The 18,286-nt window shown below is 45.7% G+C and overlaps 1 protein-coding gene across 4 annotated transcripts in view; it reads right to left on the bottom strand.

Annotated features, from left to right (window-relative positions):
* DDI2 (DNA damage inducible 1 homolog 2) overlaps positions 1 to 18,286 on the bottom strand; it is a 45,335-nt gene that overhangs the window by 24,960 nt on the left and 2,089 nt on the right. For 2 of the 4 annotated variants that reach the window (XM_059137644.1, XM_059137639.1), the window contains exons 2-5: positions 12,123 to 12,252; positions 9,049 to 9,279; positions 6,996 to 7,122; positions 2,505 to 2,632 (exon numbers count right to left, since the gene is read on the bottom strand). In XM_059137644.1, coding sequence (XP_058993627.1) covers positions 2,505 to 2,632; positions 6,996 to 7,122; positions 9,049 to 9,279; positions 12,123 to 12,252 — 616 coding nt within the window. Of the gene's footprint in view, positions 1 to 2,504; positions 2,633 to 6,995; positions 7,123 to 9,048; positions 9,280 to 10,477; positions 10,596 to 12,122; positions 12,253 to 18,286 lie in introns of those variants that run through there. The other 2 variants (XM_059137640.1, XM_059137641.1) reach the window with 2 other exon arrangements.

The raw sequence follows: 18,286 nt of genomic DNA, 5'->3' as shown, positions 1-18,286 counted from the left end.
TTCTCTGGTTTCCAAACCACTCTGCAGAGGTATAATTTAAAGCAAGGGAAATAGTTCTGACTCTGACCCTGAGGGATACAGAATTTTCCAGATCTGTCACTGTTTTCAGTCTTAAAACATCCTCCACGGCTCCTCCTCTTTGTAAGATCAGCCTCACACCCCCTCGCCACAGCTGCACAGTCCACCTCACCCCGGCCGAAGTGCTTCCGGCTGCTACAGACCGATGTCTGTGTCCCCCCCAAAACTCCTACGTTGAAACCACCACGTTCCTAATGTGGCTGCATCAGCAGGTGGGGCGTGTGGGAGGGATCAGGTCATGGAGGTGAAACTCTTCGGAACGGGATGAGTGTTCTTGTACAAGAGACCCCAGAGAGCGCCCTCACTCTTTCTGCCATGTGAGGACACAGCGGGAAGACGAACGTCTGCGACCTTGAAGTGGGTCCTCAGAAGACACTGAACCTGCATGTACCTTGGTCCAGAACTCCCCAGCCTCCAGAACTAGGAGAAGGAAATCTGTTGTGTATGAGCCCCCCCGCCTCCGGTTGATGGTCTTCTTTTATAGCAGCCCGAACAGATGCAGCTATCAGCCTTTCACTCTGTTCTAAACCCCTCACTTCGACAGGAGCCAGTTGTTCCCTCTGCCTCTCACTCCCGCTGACCCTCCTGCAGAGAGAGTGCCCCCCCTTCTCTGAATCCCCCTCGTGCTCAAGGCCCAGGTCAAACCGCGCCTCCTCTGCAGCTGACTGGCCTTGCCCAGGGCTCTCCCCTCTCATTCAATCCCATCACTGCCCATTCACTTTACTCACGAGGCACCTGACATTTTATGGGCACTAAAAGCTCTTGGCATTTAAGGAAGGTTAGAGTCAAGAAGGTCCAGCGAAAAGGAAGGGAAAAAAAAAAAAACCGGAGAAGGCGATCTCTCTTTTCTTCCTCTCTCCCATTTCTACTGCACAAAAGCTACTTATTGTTTTTTGTTTTTTTTTTTAAAGATTTTATTTATTTATTTGACAGAGAGAAATCACAAGTAGATGGAGAGGCAGACAGAGAGAGAGAGGGAAGCAGGCTCTCCGCTGAGCAGAGAGCCCGATGCGGGACTCGATCCCAGGACTCTGAGATCATGACCTGAGCCGAAGGCAGCGGCTTAACCCACTGAGCCACCCAGGCGCCCAAAAGCTACTTATTGTTGTAAAGTAAGCGAGCCCAAGACAAGAAGGCCCCCTTTCAACACTCTCCCGCCTTTTCTCAAGACTCGGCTCCATGCCCCTTCCTCTGCCCGTGGAGACAGGGCAGTTCCGATGCCCGCTCTGGGGAGGAAGCCACGCCCGAGCAGCCCAGTCGGAGGAAGAATGTGGTCTCCACGGCTAGCCAACATGCATCTGATTTTTGCGGTCACTGAGCTGTGGTATCAAACAGATCTGGAGCTGAATCCGAAGTCCACGACTCATGGGCTCTGTCTACCTGAAGAGTGACATCACCTAAGTTTTCTCATCTACAAAACAGGGTTAATAGCTGAACACAGCTCCCTGGGGTAACCTGAAGGTTAAGTGAAATTAAGATGATCTATTTTAAGCACCGAGTGTGCTGCCTGGCATACAGTAAGGGCTCAGTAAACGTTGAATGTTACCCTTAGGGTCTCTTATGTACACTTCTGTCTCTCTCACTGATACGAGCCCCATGAAGCTCCAGTCGGTGAGTCTTCCTCCCAAACACTCCGTGCAAGTGCCCCGCCTACGGCATTCAACACACACTTTTTAAAAACTGACTATCAGCAAATGTGCTTCTCTCAGGAACGTATGTATCTCAAGACACAAACACTGAGCATGAGCTCAGATAGCTGTGGATGAACGAATGCAGGAAAGTCATACTTCAACAGGGCCTTTCACTACTCCAGGAGCTCATCCCACCATCTCACAGGCTGAGCGAGCTACCCAGGATTAAGACACACGAGACCAATGAGCCACACCCACACGGTGCTCTGTATGGTCTGACTGAAAAGCAGTTACTACTGCGAGAAAAGGTACCAGCTGGTATAGGCACTATTCACAATCTCAGGTGGGGAACTCCCTGTCTACTGACCTGGCGGTCAAGTTCTTTCAGGGCAAGAGCCCTGATTCATACATGCTTCGACTTCTCGCAGCTCCCGGCAAAGGGCTGCCATACAGACCATGATGAGGTAGTGGTCTGACCTACACCCCACACTGCTGCCTCTCATGGCTCCTTCTTCTAAACCCATGTACTCGCAAACTTCTTACAGAGGTATCCTAAAAATTCAGGCTCCCCAATCAGGGGGGTAGGAAGATAAAGGACATACTGCATGATACAAAACCAATGAAGAAACGATTAAGAAATAAACCTGTTACAAACAAAAGGTGGGCAAGTGAAGTGACTCCCAGGTTCGTTAGCAGTCCAGGCTTCTGCCCGCTTTCACGGGCATCAGGCCCCCCCTTCTCCCCGTGTCAGGTCGGAATGTCCGACAGACAGAGAGACAAAGACCAAGACGTCACCTGAGTCAACGAAAGCTTTCACAGGGTGTCCGTTCACTTTGCAGTTAATATAAAGCATCACTACTTGGCCAAAACTTTCAGGAGCCTCTTCCATAGCTATCGTCATGTTTTCCTCAATGTTCTGTTGCCTGTAACACACCAAAACCAAGCACAGTAAGATCATTATTTCCAGGAAGGGGAATCTAATTCAAAGTCACAACATTCAAAACAGACTTGGCTTTCTCTTCAGCGAGCTGCTGAGTAGCAGACACAGAGATGCTGATCTTCGAGAAGACCCTGATGGGCAAGACCATCACTCTAGAGGTTGAGCCTAGTGATACCAGTGAGAGCATCAAAGCCAAAATCCAAGTCAATGGGAGCATCCCACCTGAGAGCAGGGTCTGATGTTGCGGGCAAAGCACTGACAGACGGACGCTCTGACGACAGCAGCCGCAGAGTCCAGCCTGCACCTGGTGTTCTGTCTGCGGGGAGGTGCCATCGAGCCGTCCCCCCGCCAGCTGGCCCGGACACACACCCGCGGCAAGATCATCGGCCACCAGAGCTTTGCCTGCCCACACCCCCACGCTGTCCACCGCCCCAAGAACTGTAGCCACACCAGCCCGTGTGTCCCAAGAAGGAGGTCAAATAAGGCCACTCTACCAGCTCTTCCTTTGCCTGCAGTGCAGCCTCCTGCCCGAGCCCCAAGGCCTTGGAACCTCCACAGTTTTCCTTTCACTTAACTGACTGGGGGAAAAACCAACCCAACATCTGTACACCTCTTGTGCCCCTATTACAGTAGCTGAGTCATGGAAATGGGAACCGGTGCTCTCTCCTGGAACAGGTGAGGTGGTGAGACGCAGTTGGCAGCAAATCTGCAAATCTGAAGGCCTGCACATGGCTTTCTCCCGCAAAACAGTTCTGCTTCCTTTATGAGCTCAGAAACAGGAATAAACCTCCGGAGTATAAGGGTCACGACATTTTAATTCTGTAGAATGTGAGAATTTCACGAATGCTTCAATTTTAACAGAGGATTTACTAGACATCTGGTACATTTCCTATGTCTGGTGCGTTAGAAATAGTTGGCAAATATAATATATGGGTGTTAATGGTCTGCACTGTGTCTCTGCTTAATCCCCGAGACTGGGTTTTCTACCTTTAAGTGAGTGTAGCAGCTCCGATTATAGTGTGGCTAAGAGGTGGAGAGCATCTAGAACACAGTGTTGACAGAAGAGCAGATGCTCAGCAAATGCTGAGCAATGTCTCTCTAGTTACCTGCTATCGCTCAGAAAAACACACACACACACACACAGTTCACTTGTCTGTCAAACCATTCCTCCAAACACCAGACATATTCTATTCCCACATATGAAAAGGATCTAAAAGGGGGTTCTAGCTTTCTCCAACCTCCTGTACCTTCATTCCCAACCTCCTTTTAAAAACACCAAACACTACCAACATTAATGGGAACGAGGGCAGGGCTGGGCAACGTAATTAAAGACTGATGCACAAACAGGAGGGGGCCCCAGACTGGGGATAAGTTATACCAGTTTGGACCACCATCCGTTTGTGTGAACAAACGCCCATGGGACGGGATGCCTGGCTGGCTCAGCAGGTTAGGCCGCTGCCTTCAGCTCAGGTCAGGATCCCAGGGTCCTGGGATCGAGCCCCGCATCCAGCTCCCTGCTCAGCAGGAAGCCTGCTTCTCCCTCTCCCTCCACCTGTTGCTCTGTCTACTTGTACTCTCTCTCTGTCAAATAAATAAAAACCTTTAAAAAAAAGAAAAGAAAAAAACAAAACACCCCCACAGGAGAGCAGCTGCACTGCCGGTCTCCAAGAGGTCGTATCAGGTAGGTCCACGCTGGCACCGCACTGGCACAAATGAGCCCTTGCGACAGAGACAGCAGGGCCTGCAAACCCTACAGTATTTACTGCCTGGCGATCCATGGGAAGCTTGCCAACCCCTGCTCTAACCTGCAGTGCCTGTCCTTTTCACAGTAATACTCCCCCTCAACTGAACTAATAATTTTATCAGCCATTCTGTAATAATACACGAAATTTTTCAGGAAATCGAAGGCACGTTTATTTAATCTAGGGAAATACGCAAGCTCGCATACCCCAGTGCAGTTGTGCCCTGGGTAATCACTGTGCAGCATACCAAAGCAAACTGCAGGAAGCGATTGACAGAATTACACGGCTCTTCTCTTATGCCACATTCTTAAATTTAGAAATGAACTAAAATTAGTTGTATACTCCTGACCTTGCATTGACTCCACCAAGTTAAGTTTCAGCAAAATCAGATTCTGAGATAATACCAGTCATTTTGGCTATTCTGGGCTCTATATGTGGAGAATCTCTTGAGAAGCACAAGGTATTCTTTAAAAGAGTGTACACGGGGCGCCTGGGTGGCTCAGTGGGCTAAGCCTCTGCCTTCAGCTCAGGTCATGATCTCAGGGTCCTGGGATTGAGTCCCGCATTGGGCTCTCTGCTCGGCAGGGAGCCTGCTTCCTCCTCTCTCTCTCTCTCTGCCTGCCTCTCTGCCTACTTGTGATCTCTCTGTCAAATAAATAAATCTTAAAAAAAAATAAAATAAAAGACTGTACACATTGGGGCACCTGGGTGGCTCAGTGGGTTAAGGCGTCTGTCTTCAGCTCAGGTCATGATCTCAGGGTTCTGGGAACAAGCCTTACATTGGGCTCTCTGCTCAGCAGGGAGCCTGCTTCCCCACACCCCCACCTCTCTGCCTACTTGTGATCTCTGTCAAATAAATAAATAAAATTTTTTTAAAAAAAGAAAAAAAAGAGTGTACACATTACCCCAGTTCCTTAACCTCCCCCACCTCCTGCAAGACACACAAACATGCCCCCTCTAACTGCTACTCTGCCGACAGGGCAGTGTTAGGGTTTGGCTCTGATGCCTCCCCACTTTCCTTCCCACTGCTCCTGCTTCCTGGATTGAACATGTCTGTTCTTCAGAATTATGTCAAGTTCCCTTAGAGCTGCAATGGAGTCTAGTTCAGAGAACACAAATGTCTTTTTCTATTTCTCTGGGTAGATTTAACTAGTGAGATTTTTTTTTCAAAGATATTCATATACTAATATACTGATGCAATTAATGTGGGCACTTCATCAAAAAGAACAAGAACGGCTGGGGGCTGTCAACTGATTCGGACAAATAACTTAAATTTCCCTGATTTCAGATGTAGTCAGAGAAACAAAAAATAAAATAACCATTATTTGACTTCCAAGCTGACATTATAATGTAATGACCAAGTTGGGCTTCATTCAAGTAACAAAAGACTATGACTGCAAAGAACATAGTTCTTCCTATACGGCAAGGGATAGAGTCCATGACCCCCAGTGGACACCCGAAATCACAAAGAGTACCAAATCCTACACATATACTATATTTCTTCCTGTGTACGTATACCTAAGATAAAGCTTCATTTATCAGTGACGTACAGTGAGAAGCAACAATAATAATAAAATAGAAAAACTGTAATATTCTGTAGTAAACATTCTATGAATGCGTCTCTCTCAAAATACCTTACTGTACTGTACTCACGCTTCTCACGATGATGTGGGATGATAAAATGCCTACGTGGTAAGAAGAAGTGAGATGAATGGCATAGGTTTTGCGACATGGTATGAAGCGACTACTGATCTTCTGACCTATCTGCTTGGAGACTATAGTTAGCCACAGAAAACCAAGAACACGGAAAAGACAGGGAAGACTATACTAAGGCCTTCACCATTTGCAACAAAAACGGAATGGGGGTGGGGGGGCGGTTGTCCTTCCATTCTAAGGGGCTGAAGAGCATCTAGCTCGTGACAGTAATGTGACCAAGGCTGTCATCAGCATCACTGTACCTGCTCTGGCCCTACCTCTGAAGATTCTGATCCATCAGATTTGAGGGGAGAGCACAAGCACCTACAGTTTTAAAGCCTCTTATGTGATTTTAATGTAGCCCCAGGTGAGGACCACAGCATTAGGGAAGCTAGAGCTGTCCACTGAGGCCAGTGCAAGAGCTGCAGGAGGCAAACAGCCCTAGGACCACAGAGTTCCATCTGTCCAGAGATCGCTCTCTGATCCAAGATTGCACCCAAGCCTGGGTTTAATTTAACTAGGGCTCACGCATTATGTCTACGGACGGAGACTGCAATCAGGCAGCCTGTGGAGCTGCCCGAACAGTCTCACCAAGCAGGGGCCGCTGCTCAGTCCTGTAGTCACCTACCTGCAGCTGCTCTGCTGATGCACTGTGGGCCAGTCCCGGAATCTTCACTCAACTTTTAGAAGAGAACGTCATTAAGTTAGATACTTGTGCCACTGTCATACGTTGAATCAACGTGTGAGGAAAACGGAAGAGGAAAGAAGACCTAAAAGGCGGAACTGCTCTCTCAAATACAAAAACAAGGAGGCTGCTTCAGAGCAGATGCCCGACTGACACAGGGTCACCTGTCATTTGGGAACTCTGGATTCTCTATAAAGTTCGCTCTTTAGGAAAAGGGTCATTACCTTATATCTTCTTCTATTTTTGCCTGAGCTTCAAGATCAAAAGGGTCAGCAGAAAAGAGACGAATCCTTTCTTGCTCTCTCCGGGCTCGGTCCTGCTGCTGCTCCACCAGGACCCTAGAAAATTTCTCTACAAAAATAAGGGAGAAAATCTTGAGTACCGCTCTATTTCCATTCTTCATTAGTACTCTTCCAGATCAAACAGGTTCTCAAGGTACAACTGTAAAGAGATGCAGAAAGGATGCCTAAGAATTATTTTAAATGAACTTCTGGAGTGAGAAAAACGTTCTATATCTTGACTAGGGTGGTCACATTGAGTTTGCCAAAACTCAATGAAAGTATACTTACTTGCTATTTTCTGAGGCAAGACTACGTACGTCACCTAAATTTAATATGAAGAAATTAAGTCTTTGCAAAAATCATTTCTTCCTGTAAGAAGTTATCCATTGTAGTGTCTTTACCCAGAGATAACAATATTTCAATTGAAATGAATGGAAATGACTATCTGTGTGGCAGATAATGGCTGCGCTGCTTTCCTCCCTGGCCGCCCTTATGAACCTATTACCTAGAGATAAAACAGCATGACAACAGGGGATCTTGTCCGTGGTATGGTAATAGTGTTTGTGTGGTGACAAGCAGTGTGTCTGCAGTGAGCACAACGTAAGGCACAGACCTGATGAATCACGGTGTTTGTTGTACACGTGAACTACGGTAACGTTGTGTGTCAACTATATTTCAATTAAAAAACAAAAAACCCACCAACGTCACCACCACCACTGAAAACCATGCACCACAACCCTGTTTTTCCTCTAGTTTCATTCCCTTTATAACAGCCTCTCCCTTAAGCCAGGTAAGTTAAGTGCAAACTACTGTTAGCCTACCTATCTGACCTGGTGAATAACAGGCAGGAAAATGAGTGAAAAGGAAATATTGCTTGCTAGAAAATGTGTTACAAGAACCACCTTAATTTTGCTATTTCTTAAATGAGGATGAATAAAAATGTATAAACTTCAACTTGCCATCCCCGTGGTCTTTGGTGACTAGATCTGCTACATAAGAAATCAAAGACACCAGAATAATGGTCATATGAACTATTAACACACACAACATGAATGAATCTGAAACACATTAAGCTGAGCAAAAGAAGTCTGCCATGAGAGAGGACACAGTGTACGATTCCATTTACATGAAGATCGAAACCACAATTATCAGAATGGCAGCAGCCCATCAGGGGAGGAAACTGACTTGCCGCAGAGAATATACTGGAACTTCTGGAGTGAGAAAAACGTTCTAGATCTTGACTAGGGTGGTCACATTGAGTTTGCCAAAACTCAATGAAAGTATACTTAAAAAAAAAATCTGTGCGTTTCTGTTAGGTAAGTATTACCTCGATTTAAAAGATGGTCAACTGAAGAATGAGCTATTAAGTGTCTGTCATGTTTTAAAATTTAATCAGTACCGTTTCATAAGCCCAAGAATAAAACTAGAGAAATTTACAGAGAAAAACTTTATTCATGAAGCTAACTAAAAATAAATGTTCTATTTAATATAAGAATGGATCAAATACAGCTCCAAACAAGCTGTTGGCAACAACCCTGCTCCCATTAAACTTGGGGCGGGAGAAAATAAAAGGGTTCATTCCATTTTACCATACAGGCTGATGGCACCAGACATGTTTTCTGTAACTAAAAGCATTTCACCTGGCAGCAAGCTGGGTTACTGGTGTGCTCTCAAACTGAGGGTCTAACTGAACAGGTTAAAATAGGAGTACCCAGATTATGCGCTGTGAAAACAATCTGAAAAAAAGGTCAATGGAGGAGGCTGGTCAAGCTGGATTTCAAAACTCCATGCAGATGTAGAATTCTCTCGCTACTGCCAGTAAACTCAGCCCTTGACACTAGCCCGGATCTACCTCTCAGAGAGCACCTGGTAGGTTCAAGCAATCGCATGATGCGGAGGCTCGAACACACCAGCTGCCTGAGTTTCTCCACACATGCTGCGATGGAACCACTTCCCCTCGGGTCAGCTTGCCAGTCTTCCATATGCGTAAGCTTACCAAGGTCTCCACTGAGCAGAGCATCTGCCAAGGGCGGGTTGCGTTCCTTCAGCAAGGACAGCTCATGGGGGTTGGCCAGCAACATGTCTCGGAGCAAGGCCGGATTGTCCAAGCCCTGAGGAGATGAAGCTATGTCTCCAGATGAGTGGGAATGCTGTGCTGGTGGCTGGCGCTGCCGGGAGCCTGACGTGCCGGGCACGGCTATACTACGGAAGTCTATGCGGGGTAAGTCTGTTGGGGAAAATCGGTTCAAAGTTTACTTCCAGTGACTCCATCAAAACAAGCATTTGAAGGGAACAGCACTTGCTGGTACATGGCATGTCGTAAATGGTTAACTGTAGACATCTGACCTTGGCCCTGCTCCCACTCTCAACTAACCGCAGTCTGGGTGAACCCACAGGCAAGAATAGAAAAGGGGGTGCCGACAGTGGTAGTAACCCTAGATTTTTGGCTTATACAGTATCCCAGGAGAGATGACAAGTTTTTACTTATTTGTGCTTTTAAAACATTAAAGCTAGTCTCAATAAATATAACCACATAATTCTGAATGTAATTCTTGAGAAAAATCCCAGTCCGCTTTGACATGTTTCAAAGAGCCTGCACACCCTGGGGAAAGAATACTATACAATCCAAGGGACCTGAATCCATTTTAGATGTAAAATTCTACAAGTTTCTGCTGAACACATTCGTCGTCGGAATTTATGCTTTCATCTGTGCATCACTGCTAACTCTTATGCCCTGGGGAGCTAGCAGGTAGAACTGTTCTACAGGAGAGACAAACAGAAGAAAAAGGAACATGTTCAGGTTCTCTCCCAGTGCTTAGGTCACCAAAAGATAGAACCGAGTTAAAGGATACAATTCCCAGGTTCTAAAATGCAGGCTGGGCTGACCCTATTAAAATGAAAGGAAAATAAAAGGGAGTCTTACACAAAGGACCCACATATTATATGATTCCATTTATATGAAATGTCCAGAATAGGAAAATACACAGAGACGGAAGGTAGACTGATGGTTGCCCGGGGCCAGGAGGCTTGGAGGCAGATGGGGAATGACTGCTAATGGGTACAGTTTATTTTTAAGGTGATGAGAATGTGCTACAGTTGATTGTAGTGACGGCTGCACAACTTGGAATATACTCAAAATCAATGAACTGTACCCTTTTTTTTTTAAGATTTTATTTATTTATTTGACAGAAATCACAAGTAGGTGGAGAGGCAGGCAGAGAGAGAGGGGGAAGCAGGCTCCCCGCTGAGCAGAGAGCCTGATGTGGGGCTCGATCCCAGGACCCTGAGATCATGACCTGAGCTGAAGGCAGAGGCTTTAACCCACTGAGCCACCCAGGCGCCCCAAACTGTACCCTTTAAATGAGTGAACTTATGGTATATGAATGGCATCTCAATATAGCTGTTACTTAAAAAGGAGTTTTTACCTTAGCAAAGAAAAAGCAGAGCAGAGCGAGAATGGGGCGCTAGAACTGAATGGAGCTGCATCTCCTCAATCCCAAAAATGTATCTGAGGGTCACTCCTGTCCCAAGTCTGAGGCCGTCCTGAAGCGTACGGGACATCAACAGAAGGAGGGAATCCTTAAATTCCAGCGTCAGTTTCTGCCTCTTAGCACGGGTTCAACTAGACACTTTCTCCAAACAGACCTCAGCGGGCAGCTAGTAAATGTTTATGTGTGCGTGTACACGTTTGAGGGAGTTAATCTATACCAACAGGCAAAACACAGGGGCGGGCCTTCTCTGTGGGTCGAGAAATTTTATCTCTAACCCTGTTACACTTATCTTGAGAGTCCATTCACTTCAAAGTAATTCTGAGAAACCTGTTTACCTGATAGACCAAGATCCCCTCGCCACCCCCACCTACTGGCTGTCTGGTCCACATGGGACAGTGCCGGGGGGGGGGGGGGGACAAAAAACAAAAACCAGTCACTTTCTAGAACTAACCATCTCACCAAATTAACCAAAGGCAGACTTGGTTTTTGTTGACTGGCATGTTCGAATCCCAGCTCTTTCTAAAGTTTAACAGTAGCCCTGAGGGACTGCTGTAACCCCGATCCGGGAGAACAGTGCATCATGGTCACAGCCCCAGTTTCAGGCTGAATGGAAGCACTGTGTTCCGAGCTAGGGTTTGTCATCGTCACCCAGACACCCATCAGCTGTTACCACAAACCATAAAACCAGCCATCCTAATGACTAAACACTGTGGAAAGAAATCTATCCAAAGATAACAGGAAACGGAAAACACTATTACATTTCATCAAACAGTTCCCTCTCAAAACCCTGTCAACTTTCTACAGATCAGGAACCCCTCTGAGCATCTGAGGAAAGCTACAGACTCTTTCTCCATCAAATGCACACATGTGCGAAGCCACCCAATTCTGTGATTCTTTCAAGGACACAGAATCACTCTAAATCCCAATGCACAGATTCCAGATTATAAACCCCTAATCTGGACGGAACATCAAGACAGACAACAGCTGCCTTTCACAGGATTAACATGGCTGGCAGGGAAGGAACAGAATTTGGTGGTCTGGCGGCTTAATGCTCTTAAAGGTCAGTATAACGGGAAAAAATACCACATTTTGTTCCCATGTCTTCATTTATTAGCTACATAACACTGAAGACATTACTTAAAATCAGAGCTTCATCTATTAGTGATAACAAATTATAAAGAGGAATCTCTTCCCCCACAACAGTGATGAGACCACGTAACGGAGGGGCACGTGCCTGGCTGACTACCAGCAGCAGGCCAGGCACAAAGTAGCAAAAGTCAGTCAGGAATCACAGGCAGCGGTGGCCTCCTAAGTCCTTCCCAAGGATAAAGTTATTATTGATAACAGTAGAAGCAAACGTTTATCGCGGACACGCTGTGTGCCAGAGGTTGCGAGTGCACTATTCTCACAGCCTATCTCACAGCTGGTGATGAAACGGACGTAGGAAAGTTAACACATCCGAGGTTACACGGCAACCAACGGGCAGTCAGAGCCTGTACCCTGCACTCTGAACCCGCAGGCAGTCCACTGCTCCGGCCCACGTTACACTCTCCTGATGCTGGTGTCAGGGATGTCTTACTTGGGAACTGCACTGGAGGTCGAGGGTCGGCGTTCTCCTTCTGTCGTAAAATCACAACGTCCCCATCTTTCAAGCCGTAGGAAGCCAGCGATCTGTGGTTGTCTGTGAGAGGTCTTTCAGCATAGACAATCTATGACCAGAAAAGATTGTACAGTAGAAAGCACTGAGAAGTAACATGGCACAAAGCAGGAAGACTACGTCCAGCGTCCCTTTTCATCAGACGTCAGTCCCTGCTCAAAACCCCCCAGTGGTTTCCAATCACACCTGGAACAAAAAGCCCAAGTCCTTCCCGTTACGAAATAGGCCCAAACCATTTGGGTCCCTGGCTCTCCTTCTGACTTCATCTCATACTGTAATTGCTGTTCCCAAATAACATGATCAATTTCCCTCTGGGACTGTTTCTCTTGCTCTTCTACCTAAGGAATGTTCTTTTCCCAGTCATCTACTTTTAGAAGTAGGCTCTATGCCCAATGTGGAAATTGAACTCACGACCCTGAGATCAAGAGTTGCATGCTCTGCTGACTGAGCCAGCCAGGTGCTCCCCAGTCATTCTCTCTTAAGGTCTCTGATCAAACATTACCTTTTCAGACCCCTTCATTCATCAGTCTATTTAAAAAGTACCCTCAGAGTGCCTGGGTGGCTCAGTGGTTAAGCCTTTGCCTTTGGCACAGGTCAAGATCTCAGGATCCTGGGACTGAGCCCCACATCAGGCTCTCCACTCGGTGGGGATCCTGCTTCCCCCCACCTCTGCCTACTTGTCATCTCTGTAAAATAAATAAATAAAATCTAAAAAAATAAAAATAAAATAAAATGTACCCTCACCTCTCATACTATAAATCTATTTCTTAAAGATTATTTATTTATTTATTTATTTGACAGAGATCCACAAGCAGGAAGAGAGGCAGGCAGAGAGAGAGGAAGGGAAGCAGGGTCCCCGCTGAGCAGAGAGCCCGATGCGGGGCTCAATCCCAAGACCCTGGAACCATGACCTGAGCCGAAGGCAGAGGCTTTAACCCAGTGAGCCACCCAGGCGCCCCTATAAATCTATTTATTGTCTTTCTGCCCCCACTAAAACGTAAGCTACTTGAGGGCAGGATTTTGTTTTGCTCGCCATATCTCAAATGCCGGATGTGTGTGTGCGTGCGCGCGCGTGTGACATGAGAATTTCAAACATGGACTCTCCTAGCAGCTTTCAAGTACATGATACAGCACTGTTAATTACAGTCACCAAGCTGGACATGACACCCAGTGTGTCCACTTCTAAATGATCCTGCACACCAGCACGTCTGCGAGTTTTCCAAACACCACCTGCTCTGCATCCCTCCTACCATTCCCAAAGCTCGGTCACACTTACGACTGGAAGATGAAAGGGGAAGAAATTCAGAAAAGAACAACTAAACACAGATGGCAAAAAGGATCAGGGATGTACTACTAATAAAAACATTTTTACGAGGTGCGACCAACACTGAAGAAAACCTGAGAGCAGAAACGCAGACAAAGCACCGCGCTGCACGAAGCACGGGGTAGGAGGACACAGGGTGCTTTTACCACGAAGGCACACGAAACCTACCCCACACTGTCACATGCCCCCGAGGGGCATTCAGAGCAAACTCTGGCTTTGAAAGGCTTTCTCCCTAACGACTGGCTCTGCACCAGGCCACAGGCCAACGGAGGAGCCCAAGTCCTGTCCTGGCTCTGAGAGGGGCCACGTCCCTCAGCTGGTCCAGGCTTCACAGTCCCCATTTGTCAAGCAAGCAGGTGGGGCTCGAGAATCACTACAGCTGTCCCTTCCAGGTCTTTCTGCCCCACTACCATTTTACAGCATTTCCTCTTGTGTCCTCAAAGCTTTCACAGTCAGACTGCCTGACACAGAACCTGAAAAGTACAGGATCTGTACAGGGAAAAACGAGCTGTCCTATCTGCTCGCAGAATTTGCACTGACGTGAGGAACAGGACGAACAGGAAACCGAATTTCCAAAACCGAATACTTCTGAGGATGCACAAGAAACTGATTTCAGAGTTTGTAGGGATGCCGATACTTTATAAATTCTATACATGACTAGAAAAAGTAATGTTTGTTCTTACCCTCAACCTACAGAGTTCAAACATGTTACAAGAGACTGCAGGCATCATTCCATCAATCTGGTCACACTCTGCTTCTCCCTTATTTAAGCGCCACACAGTAAAGGTACAACAGAATCAACACAGACTGTTTGCAATACGACCTGAAAGTCCTACAGCAACGTGTGGGATTGCTGGGAAAACTACCGGAAATCGAAAGGGACAAGTGTCACAGGTCGGCGTATGCAGCAAGAAGAGGCTTGTCAAGAGAAACGCCACGCAGGCAGCTCTTACAAGGTGGCAGCAACACGGTGAAGCCACCACAAGGAAGGGACCAAGTGGTCCACAGCCCACTCCTTAATTTTCCGGGTACAGAAACTTAACTATCAGTATATTCAGAGATAGTCAGTGGACACATTCTAACTGGACTTATAAAAGAACATTTATCAACAACAGGAAATCAAACTCAGCAGCATCAGAATGCTCCGGGCCACTAGGTCACTGGCATCTCTTCAGCCTGAGGAGCCACAATCAAATACCACTGCCATGTGCACTTCTATCAGAATGGCTTCTTGAGGTCTCCCACTTCCCAACGTCCTCTCATGAAAGTGTCAATCATTTTATGAGGTGGGCCTTATTGTTCCCATTTTATGCACAGGGAAACGGATACAGAGTTCAGTGACCTGAGACTACACAGCTCTTAAGAAGAGAACTAGGAGTGGAACCATGTCTGCCTGACTACAGAGCCCATAATCTTCCCTAAGGACCACATACAGCTTCCCCAAACCTAAGTCCAAAGTGGCCTGGGGCATCACCGGGTGACCTGAACAAGAGCTAGCAAGCCATCCACTAAGGGCCTATCCTCACCAAAGGGATCTAAACCCTGTCCACTGCTCACTGCATCCCCTGCCCTGGATGCAAGAAGAACGCTCGCAACTGCTCCCTCTGGTCTCCCACCTTGTAGACAGCGTACATCACTCCACAGTGTTCCTTTAACACAGTCTTTGCTCCGCAGACAATGTAATTTTTTTGCAAAGTAAGACAGCCTCATCTAACAATAAGATCCAGGTAATAACCAGCACCAAACACATATAGGAAGTGTGGAATATTGCTATCTGCCCCACTTCCTAAAAATACTCGACTGGAGAATGTGGCTGAGGAGCAAAGACCCTTCACACTGACAGAGCAGCAGGCGTACTCCATTTGAGTCAAGGACACACATGAGATAAACAAAAGCTTAGCTAAAATTGTAACAAAGAACGGATTTCTTTTTGTTAAGACAGGTTTAAAAGTCTAAGAAAGACAATCTTTTTATAGCTTAAGTCCTAGAATAAGTCTGAATGATCTTCTAGCTTAACAGAATATCAGACCAATGGTTTCAAATTTCTACCAGTCAAAACAAACTGAGTGTCAGTAATGGCACTGGTGATGCTTCCTACCCAAACACTCAACTCAAAGGCCACAAAGCTAAAAATTCTAGTTTTGCCAGCGATGAGAACATCAAACAGGAAAACTGATCCTGCTGCGAGTCTCTAGCTGTGGAAGTGGCCCACCTGCGAGGACTTACTCCAGAGGGGTCACCCTCGAGATGGAATTCTCCTCTCAAAGAACATTCAACAGTATGATTAAAACAACTCCAGGACCTGTAAGCATGGTATCAAACATTTCCCGGTCTCTGAATGAGAGCCTTCAATCAGCAGAAATCGCAATATGTTTCTAGCAGTAAGGACCAGACACTGGCCACAAAATCTTTGGACTCACATCTGAATGGCTACATAATAGTATCTACCAGTAACAGAAAGCCCATTGTATGTCAAGTGGTCTACATGAACTATTTCATGCAACAGCTTGACTTTTACAGCTCTGCTGGAAAACAATTTGGCAACAGTTACCAAGAGCCTTTCAAAAGACCTGGCAATTCCGTATCTAAGAATATATCCTGAGAAAATAATCAGAAATGGGGACAAAGGCTTAGGTATATAGATATCCATGAAAATGATACTCATAACTGATTCCAATTTTCCCCAACTCAAATGCTCAGCAATAAGGAAATTGTTAAATAAATTGTAGTACATCGATAGGATGGTATATGATATAGCCATTAAAATGATAAATTTGAAGAATGTGATATGTAATGGGAAAATGGTGACAATGTAGTGTTGAGGAACAAAGAAAGTTGAAACTGTTAGTGTAGTTCAGGCCATCGTGTTTAAAAGAAACATATGTAAAAGGAAGTAAGCACAGAAAAAAAAATCCACTAAAAAATAAACTGCAGGGGTGCCCAGGTGGCTCAGAGGGTAAACCCTCTGCCTTCAGCTCAGGTCATGATCCCAGGGTCCTGGGACTGAGTCCCATGTTGGGCTCTCTGCTCAGTGGACAGCTTGTTTCACCCTTTCCCCCATGTTCGTGGTCTCTCTCGCTCCCTCTCTCTCAAATAAATAAAATCTTAAGCAAACTGCAATTATTCGGGAGTTATGAGGTAGTAACTTACTGTCCTTATCTTTTCCTGTAAGTTACATTGTTCATTCTCAACAATGAATATGTAGTATTTATGGGGGGGGGGGGGGACATTACCTACGAACAAAAAAATTACCTGCGAAAATAAACATGTCTAAACCAGCTACAACAGAAGATTTCAGTTTCCACGGATTTAAAACAGTGCTTTACAAACCACAAGTCATGCTGTGTACAGAGCTGCTTTTCCAGGATCATACACTCACTGCTATTATTTGGTATTTAAATATGCCTTTCATTTCAGAGTCCTTACACATTCTGCACACGTCTTTATCACATGCCACCTACAGGGGTAAATTATAATGATGTTTCAAAAATACAAAGACGTTAATTTAAAGTGAAGCTAAGTTCTGATAATTCTTTGAAGTTTGCCCAGCCAAGTCTGCATCAAAGTATCAAACAGAGCCATGACGGGCTTCCAAGCCCACACTTGTATTAAGAGATGGAACATGCCCAGCTTTAATCACATGTACAAGCAGAGATAGTTTCTAGTCTAAATTTGTTATCGTCACATTATAACTACTATAATCAGACCAGAGCTGTTAAAAATTAACACCTTTTCCAAGTGCATACTTAGGCACTACTGAGGCTGATGTGGAAGACTGAATTCAAAACTAGTGATCCTCAATGCAGGGAAGGCATGCAAAGCAATTCTTTAAATATGAAGGAACAGAACAGTATTGGAATTTTCATTTCCATTTATTTGAGTTCATCCTTCCTTAAATTCTATCTTATGGTTGTTCATAATGGACACAAGGTATTCCTTCATGTGTATTACATAACTGATGTTTCCAGTTATATACATATATGTGCAAATATATATACAATGTGTATCACATTTGTTCATAATGTTCGTAACTTTTTATATATCACAAAGATGTATGTTCCCAAACATTTTACTCAGAGGGATACATAACCAAAAAAGTTTGGACATCAGTGGTGGAGATCTTGATGGGAAAGAATAGTCAGGAACATTAAAAAGAAAAAAAATCCCTTTAAAAATGGAGGAGAAGGGGGCGCCTGGGTGGCTCAGTGGGTTAAAGCCTCTGCCTTCGGCTCAGGTCATGATCCCAGGGTCCTGGGATCGAGTCCCGCATCGGGCTCTCTGCTCAGCAGGGAGCTTGCTTCCCTTCCTCTCCCTCTGCCTCTCTCTCTGCCTACTTGTGATCTCTGTCTTTCAAATAAATAAATAAAATCTTTAAAAAAAAAAAAAATGGAGGAGAAGGAATGAGAATGGAGAAGGTAACTAAGAGGAGAGAGGTCAAGAGACCAAGAGAACTGTGAAAGGAAGAAAGGGAAAATGAGTAATAGGGGAGAATCTGGGAGGTAAAGGGGTGGGAGCGGGGCCTCGCGTAAGCGACATTTTTGTAGGTAAGAACTCTAACGATGCTTACTATTATGATTTGGTGAAGGGAAATGACTCAAGTGTCTGGGGTGGATCCTGTTCCTGCCCGATGGGCAAACAACTGAAAAGACAACCGACCACCAGACATCTTAAAATAGATCTGTGTTAGGTTACAATGGAGCCAACAGGAACGAACTTGAAACACAGGAGCTGTTTACCGCTCTGTAATACAAGGTTCACAGTA

This window comes from Mustela lutreola, chromosome 10 (assembly GCF_030435805.1).
Source record: "Mustela lutreola isolate mMusLut2 chromosome 10, mMusLut2.pri, whole genome shotgun sequence".
In the NCBI taxonomy this organism is placed as follows: domain Eukaryota; kingdom Metazoa; phylum Chordata; class Mammalia; order Carnivora; family Mustelidae; genus Mustela; species Mustela lutreola.
The sequence above is the reverse complement of the archived record's forward strand: the minus strand, read 5'-3'. Positions and strand labels throughout refer to the sequence as shown.